Source organism: Blastomyces dermatitidis, assembly GCF_000003525.1.
Source record: "Blastomyces dermatitidis ER-3 genomic scaffold supercont1.2, whole genome shotgun sequence".
NCBI classification, from domain to species: domain Eukaryota; kingdom Fungi; phylum Ascomycota; class Eurotiomycetes; order Onygenales; family Ajellomycetaceae; genus Blastomyces; species Blastomyces dermatitidis.
Genome location: NW_025544775.1, coordinates 4,578,128 through 4,594,232, shown reverse-complemented (window position 1 = coordinate 4,594,232; position 16,105 = coordinate 4,578,128). Strand labels below are relative to the sequence as shown.

At 30.9% G+C, this 16,105-nt stretch overlaps 2 protein-coding genes across 2 annotated transcripts; one reads left to right on the top strand and one right to left on the bottom strand.

The window, feature by feature from the left end:
* Positions 1 to 190: 190 nt before the first annotated feature.
* BDCG_16468 (uncharacterized protein) lies at positions 191 to 970 on the bottom strand (the record flags this gene model as incomplete). The annotated part of the gene is made up of 2 exons (XM_045425697.1): positions 191 to 613; positions 710 to 970. The coding sequence occupies 2 exons, from the start codon at positions 968 to 970 to the stop codon at positions 191 to 193; spliced, it is 684 nt and encodes a 227-aa protein (XP_045279824.1).
* Positions 971 to 2,198: 1,228 nt separating this feature from the next.
* On the top strand, positions 2,199 to 2,646 carry BDCG_01890 (uncharacterized protein). Its single transcript, XM_045417435.1, has one exon. It carries the CDS (start codon positions 2,244 to 2,246, stop codon positions 2,568 to 2,570), a length of 327 nt encoding a protein of 108 aa, XP_045274243.1. The 5' UTR covers positions 2,199 to 2,243; the 3' UTR covers positions 2,571 to 2,646.
* Positions 2,647 to 16,105: the final 13,459 nt, after the last annotated feature.

Below are 16,105 nucleotides of genomic sequence, written 5' to 3'. Positions count from 1 at the left end.
ATTGAATTTAGTCATACAGGCTTCTTTCTCAGTTGAATAGAGTTGTATCTTTCAATTCATTTTTGAGAAGTAGTATTCCTTCTTCACAGTCAAAAATTTCAACTGAAATATCATGAAGAATGAATTTGCCTCACTTTTCATCTCTTTCAGATAGAATTGTTGTGTTTAACAAAGATTCTACTGCTGACTTTCAGAGATTCTCATTCTGAATAAGGAATTCAGCACTGAATTCAGGCATTGTAGTCAGAATGATGGAGTTTTCAAAGAATGATGGTTCAATTGAAGCTATAACTGGTTTTTGAACTTCAATATCAGTCATTAACTGAGAAAAGAACTGCTGGTTAATTTCATTTCTGATTCTGAAAATGAGATTTGAGTTTAGCTTGTTTCTTTGCAGAATGTCCTGGTTTGAGACTTTGAGAATAAGTCTTCTATTTCTGAAGATTTGGAAGTTTTTCTCTTTTTGCATTTTCTTTTCCACTTTTCTATGAATAGAGGCATGAGCAGTATTCTTCTCAGTTTTCTCAGAATTTTGAGCAGGTTTTGAGACAGTAGGTTTAGAGACAGCAGGTTTAGAGACAGCAGATTCAGCTGCTTGAGCATATGTTTTCTTCTGATTCAAAGAAGGAGAAGAAGAAGAAGTAGAAAAGAAAGAAGAGCAAACTGAAGAGTCAGTAATTATATTAGAAATTTTCAAAGTTTTTTGAACTGTGTTTGAAATTCCAAGTTTGAACTTGATCACTTCCTGTAGTTGTCTAGCCTGAGTATGAAGAATTAACAGAACTTCTTCATTCATCTCACTCAGACACTGCTTTCCAAGAATTTTACTTGCTTTTTCAAGTTCCTGTATTTCAAGAACTTGTTGTTTCTCTATCTCTTCTTTCTTTCTTCTCTTCAGAATTTCAATCTCAGGAATAGCATTTGAGAAAGCATCTTTTTCCACATCAACTGAGTGTACTTTTGAACTCATTGTTCTTACTCAATGAAAAGTTGGTCAGACTAATTCAATTGAGATATTTATTAAACTCTTTTGAATTGAAAAGTTGGTCAGACTGTTTCAATTAAGAGGTTTCTAAGTCTGTTTTCAATTGAAAAGTTGGTCAGACTATTTCAAAAGAAGAATCGCAGACTTTTGTGTATAAAACACCTGATTTTTTTCACACTAGTTCAGTAACTAGGTTAGATTTTTGAAGAGAATCTAATAAACTAAAATTGATTTTTAAGATAAATCAATAAAATCTTTACAATCTCTTTCTTAGGATACAGTGAGGAAAAGTATGATATCAATTGATAGTAAATCAGATGATATGACAGTTTTTGAGAGAAAAACTGATAAAAAATAAATCAATTTTTTGAAGAGAAATTGATTAAAACTATTCAATTTTATTCTAAATTATCCAATTCTTCTCACACAACAGGTGTGCAACTCAAATCAGTTAATAAAGAGTGTAAAAAAGAATTAAGTATTAATGAAAGCTCTTCAGCCACTGAAAAAGTAATTCTTACTTAAAAGAATATGAAATTATGACAGAAAACAACTCTGTTTTTAATTCTTTGTAAGAATATTGTATAAAACCCAGAGAAAAACACCTTACTTTTTTAAGAGAAGTAAAAAACTATTTCTAAAATCTTTTTTTTACATTAACTGCTGCAGAAGAATGAGATAGAAACTGCTAAGATATGCACTACTGTATACCCTCTACCAAGACTTTCTCTCTTCAGAGTCTTGATATTATAGAGAATATAAGTCTGTTTCTATATAATAATATAAATATTGCCAGCGGAATGTAGAGGAACTGGTTATTTATATCTCAAAATAGAAGACTTTGTCAATGATTATATCAATATAGAGTTAATTCTCAAATTCAATAGAAACCTAGTGTTGCTGTTCTCAATCCCTTGCAGAATCTATTGAATATTGAGGTATTAAAACTAGATTTAATATATCTCACTGTGCAGGGATCAAAGGCTCAATCAGACCTTGGAGTATACTGATTTTATAGTTGTTGATGTGCTGTTGACTCATTGTCCACTGGTTATGTATTGAATGCTGTTGCTGAGGTATCTTTTTGTATCGTTCTGCTGGGGATGGGCCAGATTGAGAGGGGTAGTACAGGGGTGAGACTTGGTGTTGAAGTCTAGATACACTGGCGGCGGACCGTGGAGGTTGCACTTCAGAAGAGTCCATTGATTATGTGCTTGATATTATCGCCGAGGTATCTTTTTGTATTTTTCTGCCGGGGATGGGCCAGATTGGGAAGGGCGGTACGAGGGTGAGACTTGGCGTTGATGTTTTGGAACATCAAAGATGGACAGGGTTTTCGCGGAGGTCGCTCCTCGGATATCTCCACAACTACAGGTCGGGGATCTTCCAAAATCGAGAAGATTGGTGCATATGGCTAGGTCACTTCACCTTACAATTTGTATGGCACTCTGGCCCGGGGTTGTGGTGTGGTAGGGGAGAACGGGGGATAATCCCACACTGGAGCTTCGAACAACGTCCGGTTCACGTTTGGCTCCACCACCACACAGGGTATGCGGTCGGCGATGGGGTCAGAATGCTCGTATGATCGAGGGCTTTTCGATGGATCTATCGGCGGGTTCTTATTCGAAAAATCGAGCGAGTTCGTGGTGGAGCGGTTGATTGCAATGATGTCTGTTTCTGACAATGTTCATATATTGATTCAAGAACTTCTCAAGAATAAAAATTTTTTCAATTTCAATATCTTTATAAATAATGTCTGATCACTGCTGAGCTTCTTATGAGTATTTCTGCAACTTGTTTTTAATTATTAATAACACAGAAATAATTTACTTAGTACTCTGAGTATAAAAGAGAATTTTAACTTAATTTCATAAATTCATTATTTCTATATTATCTTGAAATCTTAGAATAATAATATTCTTATAATATATCTGATTTTTATATTCATATCTCAAGTTCTTAGAATAAAAGTATTATTTTAAAGTTGACTAGTGTGTTTTTAAATATAGAAATTTTAATTCAATTTCTCATATAAAAAAAAAGCTCTCAGAAATTCTGAGATTAAAAAATATAATTATTTTCAAGAGTATATATCTATCTTAAATATAGATTTTTTTAAAATATTAAAGAAATATTTCTATTCTTCTTCTCTTTAACTATAAGCTAAGATGATTTTTAAATCTCAAAAATATATGAATATATAGTAATAGAAAGTCAAAGTTGAAGAATCTGAAAAATTCTTGTAAATCTCAGAAATCTTCATTGAAGATGAAACTGTTTCTTCTCAGACTCTCTGATAAGAATTGCTCTAAGCATATAACTTGTATCAAAAGTAGATTAGTATTATACTGAATTAGTTAATAATGCTGTAATCTGCTTAAACTGAGTCAGAGAGTCTGTGTAAGAATAAGTACTCACAGGTGATTATTCAGGTGTTTACAGCTTGACATGAAATGTACTGTTAACTACTAGAAGTATTCATGATAGAAAGATAAAATGTAGAGATTAAATGTATAATAGTATTTAAGCTGAGTTATGAATAGTATTCACAAACTTCAGTCTATATAGTTATATATAGTCAAGAGCTGCTAGCTCTATTGATTACATGAGAGATAGAAATAGAGATAAAGAGTTCATAAGAAGCAGAATTTCTTATATATTTCTTTCTCTCTAAGACTTTATCTGTGAAGTCTTTCACTGAGTGACTTTATAGAATCAGCTCAGCACTGTAGTGATACTTACTAAAAATTCTTCACATCTATAAAAAATCTCAGTGAGGAAAAATTCCTTATTACTATAAAGAGAAAAGAGTCTGTCACTCAGTTTCTTATTTTATAAGATTCTTTATAGTCTACAGATTCTTCTCTGACTATTATACAGATTCATCTCATATCTTTTATATAGAAGAATTTCAGTTGACTCTCAATCATTTTCATGAGATTCTTGTATAATTATCACACAGATTCATCTTACAGATAAATCACTCTCTATGAGATTACTCTTATTAAAGAGAAGTATTTGTGAGTTAATCTTTCACTTATTCTTATAAATTGTTATTCTTTGACACTGTAGAATTGTGAGAAATTTTTCATTCTTTCATCAACTCTGTAGAATTATAGAATCAAGATATTCACAGTCTACAATCACTCTTTATAGTCATATAGAAAGATTCAGACCTGCAATTTATAATTACTCTTATTTACTAGAGTAATCTAACTGTTCTATAGAATCACTCACAGTGTAAGCAAACCTCTCTAGAGTAGTATAAATATTTCAGATCTATTTATAAAATCTCATCTTCTTTTCTCTTTTTCTGTAACAGCTTTCATTCTCATAAACTGTGAGTATTCTTATTTATTCACAAAGTGTTTTCACTCAGATGACAGAGAGAGAGTATTTCTGATAATATTCACATGTTAATTCAAGAACTTCTCAAGAATAAAAATTTTTTCAATTTCAATATCTTTATAAACAATGTCTGATCACTGCTAAGCTTCTTGTAAGTGTTTCTGTAACTTCTCTAATTACTTTTTATCAGCTAATGAAGTAGAGACACTGCTGCTTATAATCATGTCTTCATCTCTCTCAGTCTTATTATCACACTCAATCTTCAGGTCAGTAGTCAATTTCATGTCTCTCTCAGATTAGTTTCTAACTCTAAGCAGCACAGTCTCTTCTTTTACTGTAAGTCTTCTTATAAGTAATTTCTTACAGACTCTAGCTGACAGTTCTTACAAAGCTCTCAGTGTTGTCAGTGTCTTCTACAGCTCTGCAGGTCTATAATCACTCTCTATTTATCTGCACAATCTCTGATTAGATATATGTGAATATGCCTAGATTCTCTATCAATGATTCTCACATCACAGTGCATTTTCACAATTTCATTATCAATGAGAGATGAGTTCTTAGATATCTGTAAAATCTGAGTAATCAAGATAATGCAAATATTATGAATTTATAACAGAAGTTAATCTGAGTAGATAAGTCTTCTCTCTATATCTCAATTATTTTCAGACTGAATACTTCAGTATAACTGAGAAAGTGAATACAGCTTCATAAGAGATATCTGATTATATACACAGACAGTCAGTCTTTAAGACTCTACTGCAACTATACACACTCTGATATTTAGCTTCTCTGAAGTCTGTGCATTTCTGACAGTCTTCATGTCAAATGCAACAATTGTCTATATCATAGATATAATACTCTCTACTTCTTTGAAGAAGAAAATTAGTAGTTATGAGAGAATTGAGTATTATAGATATTGAGAATGTAAGTGTGAATTTTCTTTATTTTTTCTTTATAAATCTCTAAATTATGTTCACAGTTCTGTTTATTTTCTTGTTTTTTAACTTTAATAAGAATATAATTTCTTCTTTTCTTATATACACTGCAGACTATTCATCTCAGTAGAAATTCATTATCTTAAAGACTAGAATTTATAAATAACAGTGTTAATATCTTTATTACAATCAGATTCTTAGTGAAGATTACATTATTCTGACTTATCAGAATTTACAGTATAAAAGTCATGTCTCAGCTTCTGCAGATATCTTATCTGTCTAAATGATTCTCAAGTGAACTTATTCATCTTATAAGAATACTCTTATCACTGAACCTTGAATCAGAGCTTACAATCTTGCTTCTCTGAGTCAATAATCTCTTTGATCTGATATTCTCTTTCACTCTCTAGTACTTTGTAAAAAGAGTGATGAGTCATAGAGTTCTCTTCTAAGAATTTCTTATATTCACAGAGTAAAGAGATATGAAAAACATTGTATATTTACAACTCAGATAACAGTTTCAATCTGTAGAACTATAAGCTAACTTTCTTCATAATCTTATAAGACTCTGTCTATAAGAGATTCAGCTTCTTACTAGATCTTCATATAATAATATTTTCTAGACTTAGTCAGACTCTATCATCTTTCTTGAAACTCTTTATAATATGCTTAAAGTCATAGTATCTCTTCTGATACTCTTGAGTCTTTCTCAAGAATTTATAAGCTTTCTTTCAGATATTCTGAATTCTCTCAATCTGTTCACAGACATCATCACACTCTATAATATACTCTTGCAGATTCATCAAGATTATCTGCAGATAAGTCTCAGTGAGTATCTCAAAGAGAGTTTTATCTGTGCTAACATGCTTTGAGTTGTTATATATAAACTCTGTAAGTGATAATCAATGCACTCAGTCATTCTAATTATAATTGACAAAGCACTGCAGATACTGTTTTAATATACTTATTAGATATTCTATCTGATCATCTGTCTGTTGATAAAAAGTCATGCTTAGATCTCATGAGATCTTCAGTATAGTTATCAGATCAGATTAGAACTCTTTTATGAAGATTAATTCTCTATCTGAGACAATATTTATAGACAATTCATGCAATTAAATTATATTACAGATGAAGATATAAGTCAAATTCTTTGACTTCAAGTTCTTGTAAGTGAGTATAAAGTGTGTCATCTTGATAAAGTGATTCACTATCACTAGCACACTGTCAAAGCAGGCATCATATATATTCTTGCTTTCAGAGAGACTCACAAGAGTATTCATTTCTAGCTGTTCTCAAGATTTCTATGAGATGAGTAGAGAAGTAAGTTCTTTATATAATCTGAATCACACTACTCACAAACTCTGATAAACAGTATAAGAATTCATTATCTTCTTCACAAGTTCTTACATCTTTGATCAGAAGTATTTTCTTATAAGCAACTTATAAGTTCTAGTGTCTATAAAATGATCTGCTAGAGAAGAGTCATGATATCTTTTGATAAGTTCTATGCATAGAAACTTATTCACAGGTATATAAATCCAGCTCTCTCTTTACAAGAGATTATTTAAGTCTCTTCAATTCTTTATTTCTGCAGAGTTGATCCCTGCTGTGAGCAGTTTCTGAATATACTGAGTATATTCATTCTTCAGTTGCAGTTCAGATAATCTGAATGAAAGATTTTATAAAGACTTATACTCTGTTTTTCCTTGTATCAGGTCTTTCACAGCACTTCTTAAAACTTATAAATTCTTCAGATTATAGATACTCTCTTCAAGAATTCTCACAGAGATTCTCAGAGTATTGACTCTCAGTGTTACAGAGAGTAGTTGCACAGACTTCTTTCCTCTCTTTTTTCTCTTCTCTTATAAGAGATTGAGAGACTCTTCAGTCAATCTCTTTACAACACTCAGTCTGAGTATTCTGTGAAGCTTTTCTATCTTCTCTAGTCTCTCTGTGTCTGTCACTCTGATCTTCTTAATATAGTCTGATCTGTGAGAGAGTCTGTCTGCTGAATTCTTAGTTTTCTTAATATATTTCTTGAATCAGAACTCACTCAGTCTCTGAGCTCAGTGAATCTGTCACTGTAAGAGTTTCTTGATTGAAGTAAACTATTATAAGCTGTCATAATCAGTTCTAACAGTAATCACTGTCATGAGACTCTTAAAATAGTGATATCAGTGATGAAAGAATTTCACTATTATAAGAAGCTTCTGATTATGAATGTTATAGTTAATCTCTGCAGATTGCATCTTCTGTGAGAAAAAGATCACTGAAACTCAGTTCTTATTTGACTGTAGTTATAAGACTATTTCTGAAATTGTAAAGAAGAAGATATCTGTCTTTAATCTGATTAAGAGTAAGAGATCAAAGTGAAACAGTATTACTTTGTCTGTGAATATCTGTTTCAATCTTATAAAGACTCTATAAACTTCTAGAATAAGAAAGTTCTTACAGTTCTCTCTTCTTAACAACCTTTTCATTCTCTGTTTATAAGATGACTTCTTCTTATTTTCACTCTTCAGTATGTCTGTAAGAGTTAAGAAGATTCTTATGAATGCAAAGATAAATCATCTATAGAAATTTACAAAGCTTAGAAAGATCTGAATCTCATGAATACTAGTTAACTTCAGTCATAATAGAATAGTCTCAATCTGTGAAGATTTCATCTGAATATCATCTGCAGTGATTACATATTCTAGAAAATTAATTCAGCAGATACTGAAGTTGCACTTTATAAGCTTAATATACAGTTCTATCTCATCTAAGATCTTTAACACACTTCATACATGCTCAGTGTGTTCTTTCTTCTTCATGAAGTACACTATCACATCATTCAGATATATTATTATGAAGACATTCAGATATATATGAAGTATTTTATTAATAAAAGACTGAAATACTGCAGAGACATTAGTCAGATCAAAAGACATCACTAGATATTCAAATAATTTCAGTGCAGTTCTAAAGACAGTGTTTCATTCATTCTCAGACTGTATTCACAGTTATATATATACATTGATTATATTTAGTTATGTGAATATAACAGCTTCTGTAAGACAGTTGATTACATTTTCAATCAGAGATAGAGAATAGTGACTCTTTATTATCTTGAAGTTCAGATTGTAGTAGTCTATATATAATCTGAGATCTTTATTCTTCTTCTTTATAAATATTACAGAGGCTTTCACAGAGATCTGTGAAGATTAGATAAAGTCATTCTTCAGATTCTTCTTCACATAGGTCTGTAAGACCTCTGTCTCATAATAAGAGAGCTTATAGATTAATTCTCAGAAGAGTTTCTACTATTCTATCAAATCTATTACTAGATTCTTCTTATAGTGAGAAGAAAGCTCAGCTGTCTTTACTGAGCTGAATATCTCTGTGAGATCTCAGTATTTCTCTGATATCTGAAGCTCAGTTTTCATGACTGCAAGATTCTCAGACACTTGTAAAGTCATTATACAGATGAGCTTATCTTCTCTAATTAACTCTACAGTATTAACTGATTCTATCTCTGTAAGTGAGTCTGTCAACACTGATCAGAAGTATAAACCTGACTCATAGACAGCTATGTACAGATTGTGTCTTTGAAGTTATACAAGTCTCAAGTATATATCATCTGTGATATCTGTGATAATCACAGTTTTCATAAATCTTCTTCAGATTTCAGAGAGATCTTGCAATTCAAAAATAATTCTTATAAGTCTCTCAGCTCTTAGATCTGAGTTCTCACACTCTGCTTATTATAAGAGTAGATTCTCAGTCTTCATCTTTCAGCTCATTCACTCTACAAGCTTTAGAGACATCACAGCAATCTGAGATTCTGAGTTTATCAATACTTTTTATACTTGTAGAACAGTAGTATCACAGCACAGTCTCTCTCTATAAGTAAGTATTTTCATTGAGAGAGTAACAGATTCAGATGTCAGCTTTAAGACTCTTAAGAAGACTGTTACTGACTCTGTTCATAACTTCTCAAATTTCTATTTTAATTTGTTCAGACAGTTTGTACAGAGATGTTCTGATTTAGAACAAATGAAGCAGAGTTTCTTCTTCTTAATCTCTCTATTATATACTCTGTTCATAGAAGCTTATAAAGCTCTCTCTCTCTACTCAGCAGTCAGACACAGATCTCTCTGTGTCTTATTATCTTTTTCTAATAAATCTGTTCTCTATTATTCTGATTCTTGCAGAGCTGATCAGTGATTCACTCTTCACAGATCTGTGACTCTCACAGTAATCTATAAGCAGTGAATAAGAGTCATCAGTTTCTTCAGAATTAAGAGCTTAGAGTCTTATTTAATGAGCTTATTCTATATATCTTTATTCAGTCTCTTTATAAATATTATTATTCAGATCTTGTTTCAGAGCTCTGTTTTCACAGATCTTAATTCACATCACAATTTCATGAAGTACTGTAAGTAGTCTTTATCAGATTTCTTATCTCTTTTTCTAATATTAATGATTACAGCTCAGATATTCTCTGTCTAACTTACAGAGTCTCTCAACTTACTTTCTAAATAGATCTTGAGAATAGACTAGTGAGATCTCTTATAATCATTCTTTAGATAATTCAGTCAGTTCTTGACTTCAGTGTAATAGAGATCTGTCATTGTATAGATGATAGCTTCTTTATCTTTTATATCACACAGCTGAGCTTGTAAGTCAATTTCAAATACAAACTTATAAAAGCTTTTATAGATTGTGATTTGATAAGTGATCTTAAGTGATCACAGCTTAAGAAAGTTTCTTTTCAGTTTGTAAGTGTCTCTTAAGATTATGTCTAGAAACTCAGTTTAAGAGTGTTTACAGATAGTAAGCATTTCTTGTAGAAAAATAGCTTAATTTCATAAAAGATACTCAAGAATGTTTTTCACTAAGATTAGTTCATTTATCAGTTCAGAGAGTTTCTCTGTCATAGATACAGAGAATAATATTTTATAAGTAGTTGATAAGTTCTCTGAGACTTCTTTTATAAGAACTATTCATAATTCAGATAACTGCTTCTAAGTGTCTGCAGTAGAGTTTGCAGAGATTAAAGTATATAAGTTTCTAGTTCTTTCAGTCATAATAGATGATTACTGACTGACTGAGCTTGAAATATAAGAATAAGTACTCACAGACAATTATTCAGATATTTACAGCTTGACATGATATGTACTGTTAACTACTAGAAGTATTCATAATAGAAAGATAAAATATAAAAGTCAAATGTATAATAGTATTCAAGCTGAGTTATGAATAGTATTTGCAAACTTCAGTCTATATAGTTGTGTGTAGCCAAGGGCTGCTAGCTCTATTGATTACGCGAGAGATAGGAATAGAGGTAAAGAATCCGCGAGGAGCGGGATTTCTTACAGTCTGAGCCTGCTGAGATAATATAATTCAAAGATTGCTTGAGTCAGTGTATGATTACAGGCGTACGCCGGCTTCTTATATACATTATACTAATTAATTAGTGGCCGCTAGAGCTCTTTACATTCATAAGCATGTTCAGAAGTGACTGTATTATTATTCAGCAGTTATACATTCTTCTGAATCACATTCTTTCTCATCAGATTCAGTCACATTTATATAATCATGACATAAGCTCTAGCTTCATGCGAATTAGTGCACTGCTGATGTTTGTAATTATACAGTCTATCTCAGATTTAGCTAGCATTCTGCTTACACTCTCACAAAGAAACTTTCACTATATTATATTACTTATTTACTAACTTTTTTCATTCTCTAATTATCTTCTTTATTATTATTATGATTTAATGTTATCATCTTATACAAGATTTCTATTATCTCTTCTATTTAACATCTTCTATTTAATTATCTATTATATTGTATATATTTCTGGCAATAATCTCTTATTTTCATAATAAGTATTATTATAGTGCTCATATCAGACAGTTTATTAGTAGTAAGTATAACATGTTATAAAATATAATTGAAACTTGTTTTTCTTCTAATAATTATTAAAATATATTATTATAAATAATATATCTTCTTTATCTTCTTATACACTCTTAATCTGTTTCTTCTTAGTAAGTATCTAATTGTGTTTTCTAATATAATTTTATATAGACATAGATACTAATATGTTTATTTTTTTTATATAGAATCTTTATGTATTGACAGATCTGCATTCACTGATAATAATAAACTCAATATTGAATTGTTAATTGAGAACTTAAAGAATATGACAATGAAGAAATTATCTGTATTATATATAACTAAGTCTCTTATATTTCTTTATATCTCTTCTATTTCTTTCTCTGTTACTTTCTCTCAATCTTCTATACTTATCTCTGTGTCGGATTTTCTTACTTCTGCTACTTCAGCTCTTACTACTTCCGCTCTTACTACTTTTACTTCTACTACTTCTGTTCTCTCTATCTCTGCTACTTCTACTGTTGTTATCAGCTCTTCTCATTTCAAGAAAATGTTGTATAGACTTGATGAATTATATTTCTCAGTATATACACTTCTACTTTGCCTCAGTGACTGAATGATTAATACAGGCATCTGTAGACTGACCGTGTAACTAGACTGGCCGCTGGGACCATGAATTTCACATTTAGTCTCATTTGGTCTGGTCTCATACATTTCTTGGTGTAAATCCCGCTGGGACTGACTATCAAAAAAACATGTAAAGTGACTATATATGAGATCTTAAAATGAAACCATGACTTGAAAAAAATGAGAAAGTGATCTCATTTAATCTCATTTAGTTTCATTCTTGATATAAAGTTACTATTTTTAGACATTTTAAGGTTTTTTTTAGACTATTTTTAATTTTTTAAAAAGTAACACTTTTTGATAATGCTCAAATGAGATTTAAAGTCATTTAAAGTAATAAAAATAATTTAAATTAAGAAGTGAAAATCATGATCTCATTTGAAAAATGTGATAAGAGTAGACAGTAAGTTTCACTGAGACAGTATGAGACTACTATCTAATGTTAAAACCGTGTAATGAGATCAGTTGAATTGATAATGAGACTATCAAAACATCTGATCCTGGTCTCAGACACGGTCACACAGTCAGTCTACATATGACCGTGTCTGAGACTAGAACTAGATTTTTTAATAGTTTCATTACTAATTCAACTGATCTCATTACACAGTTTTAACATTAGATAGTAGTTTTATACTGTCTCAGTGAGACTTACTGTCTACTCTTATCATATTTTTCAAATGAGATCATGATTTTCACTTCTCAATTTAAATTATTTTTATTGCTTTAAATGACTTTAAATCTCATTTAAGTATTATCAAAAAGTGTTACTTTTTAAAAAATTAAAAATAGCGTAAAAAAACCATACAGTGTTCAGTGACTAGATTCAGCAGCTTTCACTCTTATATCTCTGTCTTATGCATTATACTGTCTCTTTTCACTCACTCAGATTACTATAGTAAACAGCTTATTAAAATTAATCTTATCTAATCTCTGAGCATTCTCAGAAATTCAGATGACTTGATCTCATACATCTGTAAATGTTTCAGATGCTTCATTCTCTGCTATCTTCATAATTGAACTGATGTAAACAGTTAAATTTAACTCTGAATGTCTTTTTCTTCTATAATCTGACTCATGTGCAAGTCTGCTGCTTTGAGATCACTCTTTATCATATTGTACTTACTGTCTGTGATGTGATATCATACAGCTGACTACAGTCTCATCACTTATTAAAGTGTGATATTCATCTGATTTCTTCATTACTTCTCATTCTTTTCTTATAATTATGAAAAGATTGAAATAAGTAAGATTATCTGATTTATAAGTATCTATACTTTCTCTTACTTCATGAGACTTTTCAATTATAAGTCTCTTGTTTTTCAATGCTGATAATAGTGCTGTGAATAACTATAATTTACTTGAGTCTTACATCTTCATCTTCACAAGATGTGAATTATTTATTAAATTGTGTAAGACTCATCTTTATAATTAGACTGACTGCTGAGATTATAAATTGCATGTTTGATCTCATTTGATCTGATCTCATTCATTTCTTAGCATGAATCCCGCTGGGACTAATCATTAAAAAAACATGCAAAGTGACTATTTATCAGATCTTAAAATGAGATCATGACTTAAAAAAAATAAGAAAGTGATTTCATTTGATCTCATTTAGTCTCATTCTTAGCATAAAGTTACTATTTTTAGACATTTTAAGGTTTTTGTTTTGACTATTTTTAATTTTTTAAAAAGTAACACTTTTTGATAATGCTTAAATAAGATTTAAAGTCATTTAAAGTAATAAAAAGAATTTAAATTAAGAAGTAAAAATCATAATCTCATTTGAAAAATGTAATAAGAGTAGACAGTAAGTCTCACTGAGACAGTATAAGACTACTATCTAATATTAGAACTATGTAATGAGATCTGTTAAATTAGTAATGAGACTATCAAAAATTCTGATTCTGATCTCAGACACAGTCACACAGTCAGTCTAGTAGTAATCTATGAGAGAAAAAGATCAAGATATTAATTTAATTCAAGATTTGATATTATATCTGACTGTAATATGACGGAACCGAAGTAGTGACTAGTCAGCAGCATTATATAGAGATAGTTGTTTAAGAAGCTGTATAAGTGAACTTGACTATCTTACTTAAATAGCAAGCTCATAGACTACAGATTATTATTATTATTATTCTTTCATTATACTCATATGCAAGCGGAGCTTATGATGAGTCCTTGCGTGATGTTAAATACAGGTCAAGTGTTGATTATACAGGAGGAAATACAGGTGTTGAGATCACACCAAGATAACAAGAACATAGGAAAATACAAAGTAGTAACAATTAGATACATGCGATAATAACTTCTCAGCCCAGGAACATAGAGCAATTCATTGAAGCGATTTGTACACCTCTGTATTTATTAGAAACCTGAGGTGCTTGAGTTCCGGATTTAATGTATTCTCTATAGGTTTCGAACCCACGCGCCTTGGTTTCCCACGCCAAGGTGCTACCAGGTGGCCGCATTAATCATTCGGCTACCGGGGCCATAGACTACAGAGTTATTGTGAGAATATCACAGATATGATACTTAGTATACTAAGAAGATTATATGAGACACACAGTAACTCTTGTATATATTTCAGTAGAAGAAAAACAAATCACTGACTTCTTTAATGAGAAGTCAGTATCTAGCTATTCTATATAGATAATGAGTGAATACTCTTCTCTCATTTCATAAGTAAGAATAGCTAAAGTGATATCTTAGTAGTATCTCACTGCTAAGAAAGAGTAATCTACTGATCTCATATAGAAGTAGAGTTCTTATATTCATTAATCAGATCTTTCTATGATATATTCAAATAATATTATAGAGTGATTGAAAACCAGTTCAGACATAATAAAATCATTCATATGAAAGTAATGAGCTGTGTGAAATCACAGCAGAGTCTTGACATAGCTGAGAGTATAATAATACTCTCTTCTTTAAGAGCATAGTTCTGATACTCTCAAGATTATCAGATTAGAAATTATCTTTATTATATAGTAATAATTATCAACTGATTTAACAGTGTATGTGCTGTGTATAATATAAAGAAATAGATGAGTTTTTCTACTGACTGTGTAGATCTTTCTTTTCTCATCTTTATTCAAATCAAATACATGATAAGTGAGTTTCTTATATATCAATTTAAAATGTGAAAAACATAGTTAATAAGTGACTTGCAGATCTCTCATCATATTCTGTTCTATATATGAAATTCTCTGTAAAAGTGATGTATTTTTAGAGACAAAGCTAACAGTAGTGATAGAATTTTTTAAAAAGATTCTTCTCTCTCTGTAAAATATTTTTCTTTCTTCTCTCTCAATTGTAACAGTGAGTGCATGAGAGTATCATTCTTGAAGAATAATAAAGAACTTATTCTGATATTTTCTAGTAAGTAAATGTCTTCATAATGCAGCTGCAGTCTCTGTGACTGTCAAGAAAGCTCAGTTGAAGATGAAGACAGTGATGTCAATGAACTGCAGAAGTATCACTTCTATTGTTATATCTTCTTCTTCTTCTTCTTCTGCTTCTCTTACAGCTGCAGCAGTAGTCACTGTGCCTTGCAGTGAGATGTTATTTCTTCTGCTGATCAGTTCATCTGTGTCTAGTTCTTTCTCTGCTTCTCTCATCACTGTTGTGATGCCACTTTCTCTCTCAATCAACACAGTGATATATAACCCCATGTGATCATTCAGAGAGAAACCTGAAGAGAGCTTGATTTCAGAGACAGTGACTTCAAGAAGCTCAATCTGTAGTTTCTCTTCTGCAGCATATCTGAGTTCTGCTCAGAATGCTGCTGAATTGAGTCTGCAGAGTCTCATAATTTCTTCATCTTCTTTCTGTGAGAAGGCTTCAGTGCAGTCTCTGATCAGTACTACTACTTATCTACACTACACTAAGCAGCTGAAGAAGAGAGAAATCTTATATATTCATCTCTTCTCTCACTTCTGTTATTTCTGTTATATCTGTAATAATAACTTCTATCTCTCTGTAAGTATTATCTACTCTATAAGAAGGCATTGTGTCAGCTCTGACAAGAAGTTCAGATATTCAAGCAGTACAGAGTGAGAGTCTCAGAGCTTTAAGTATTAATAAATTCTGTCAAAGCTGAGAAGATTGTCTTTACTTGTCTATAAAAGAAGATGAGAGTGTGAATCTCTGAGATGAAAAAACATCTCAGAATGACTGATCTTAAGAAGAGATCAGCTGATACTGCTGTTGAAAGTATTACAGAGATTAATCACTAATTGAAGAGAATCTCACTTCAATTAAAGCAGATAACTGAGGTATTTTATAAATTAATAAGTTGATACTTCAAGTATCTCTCATACTC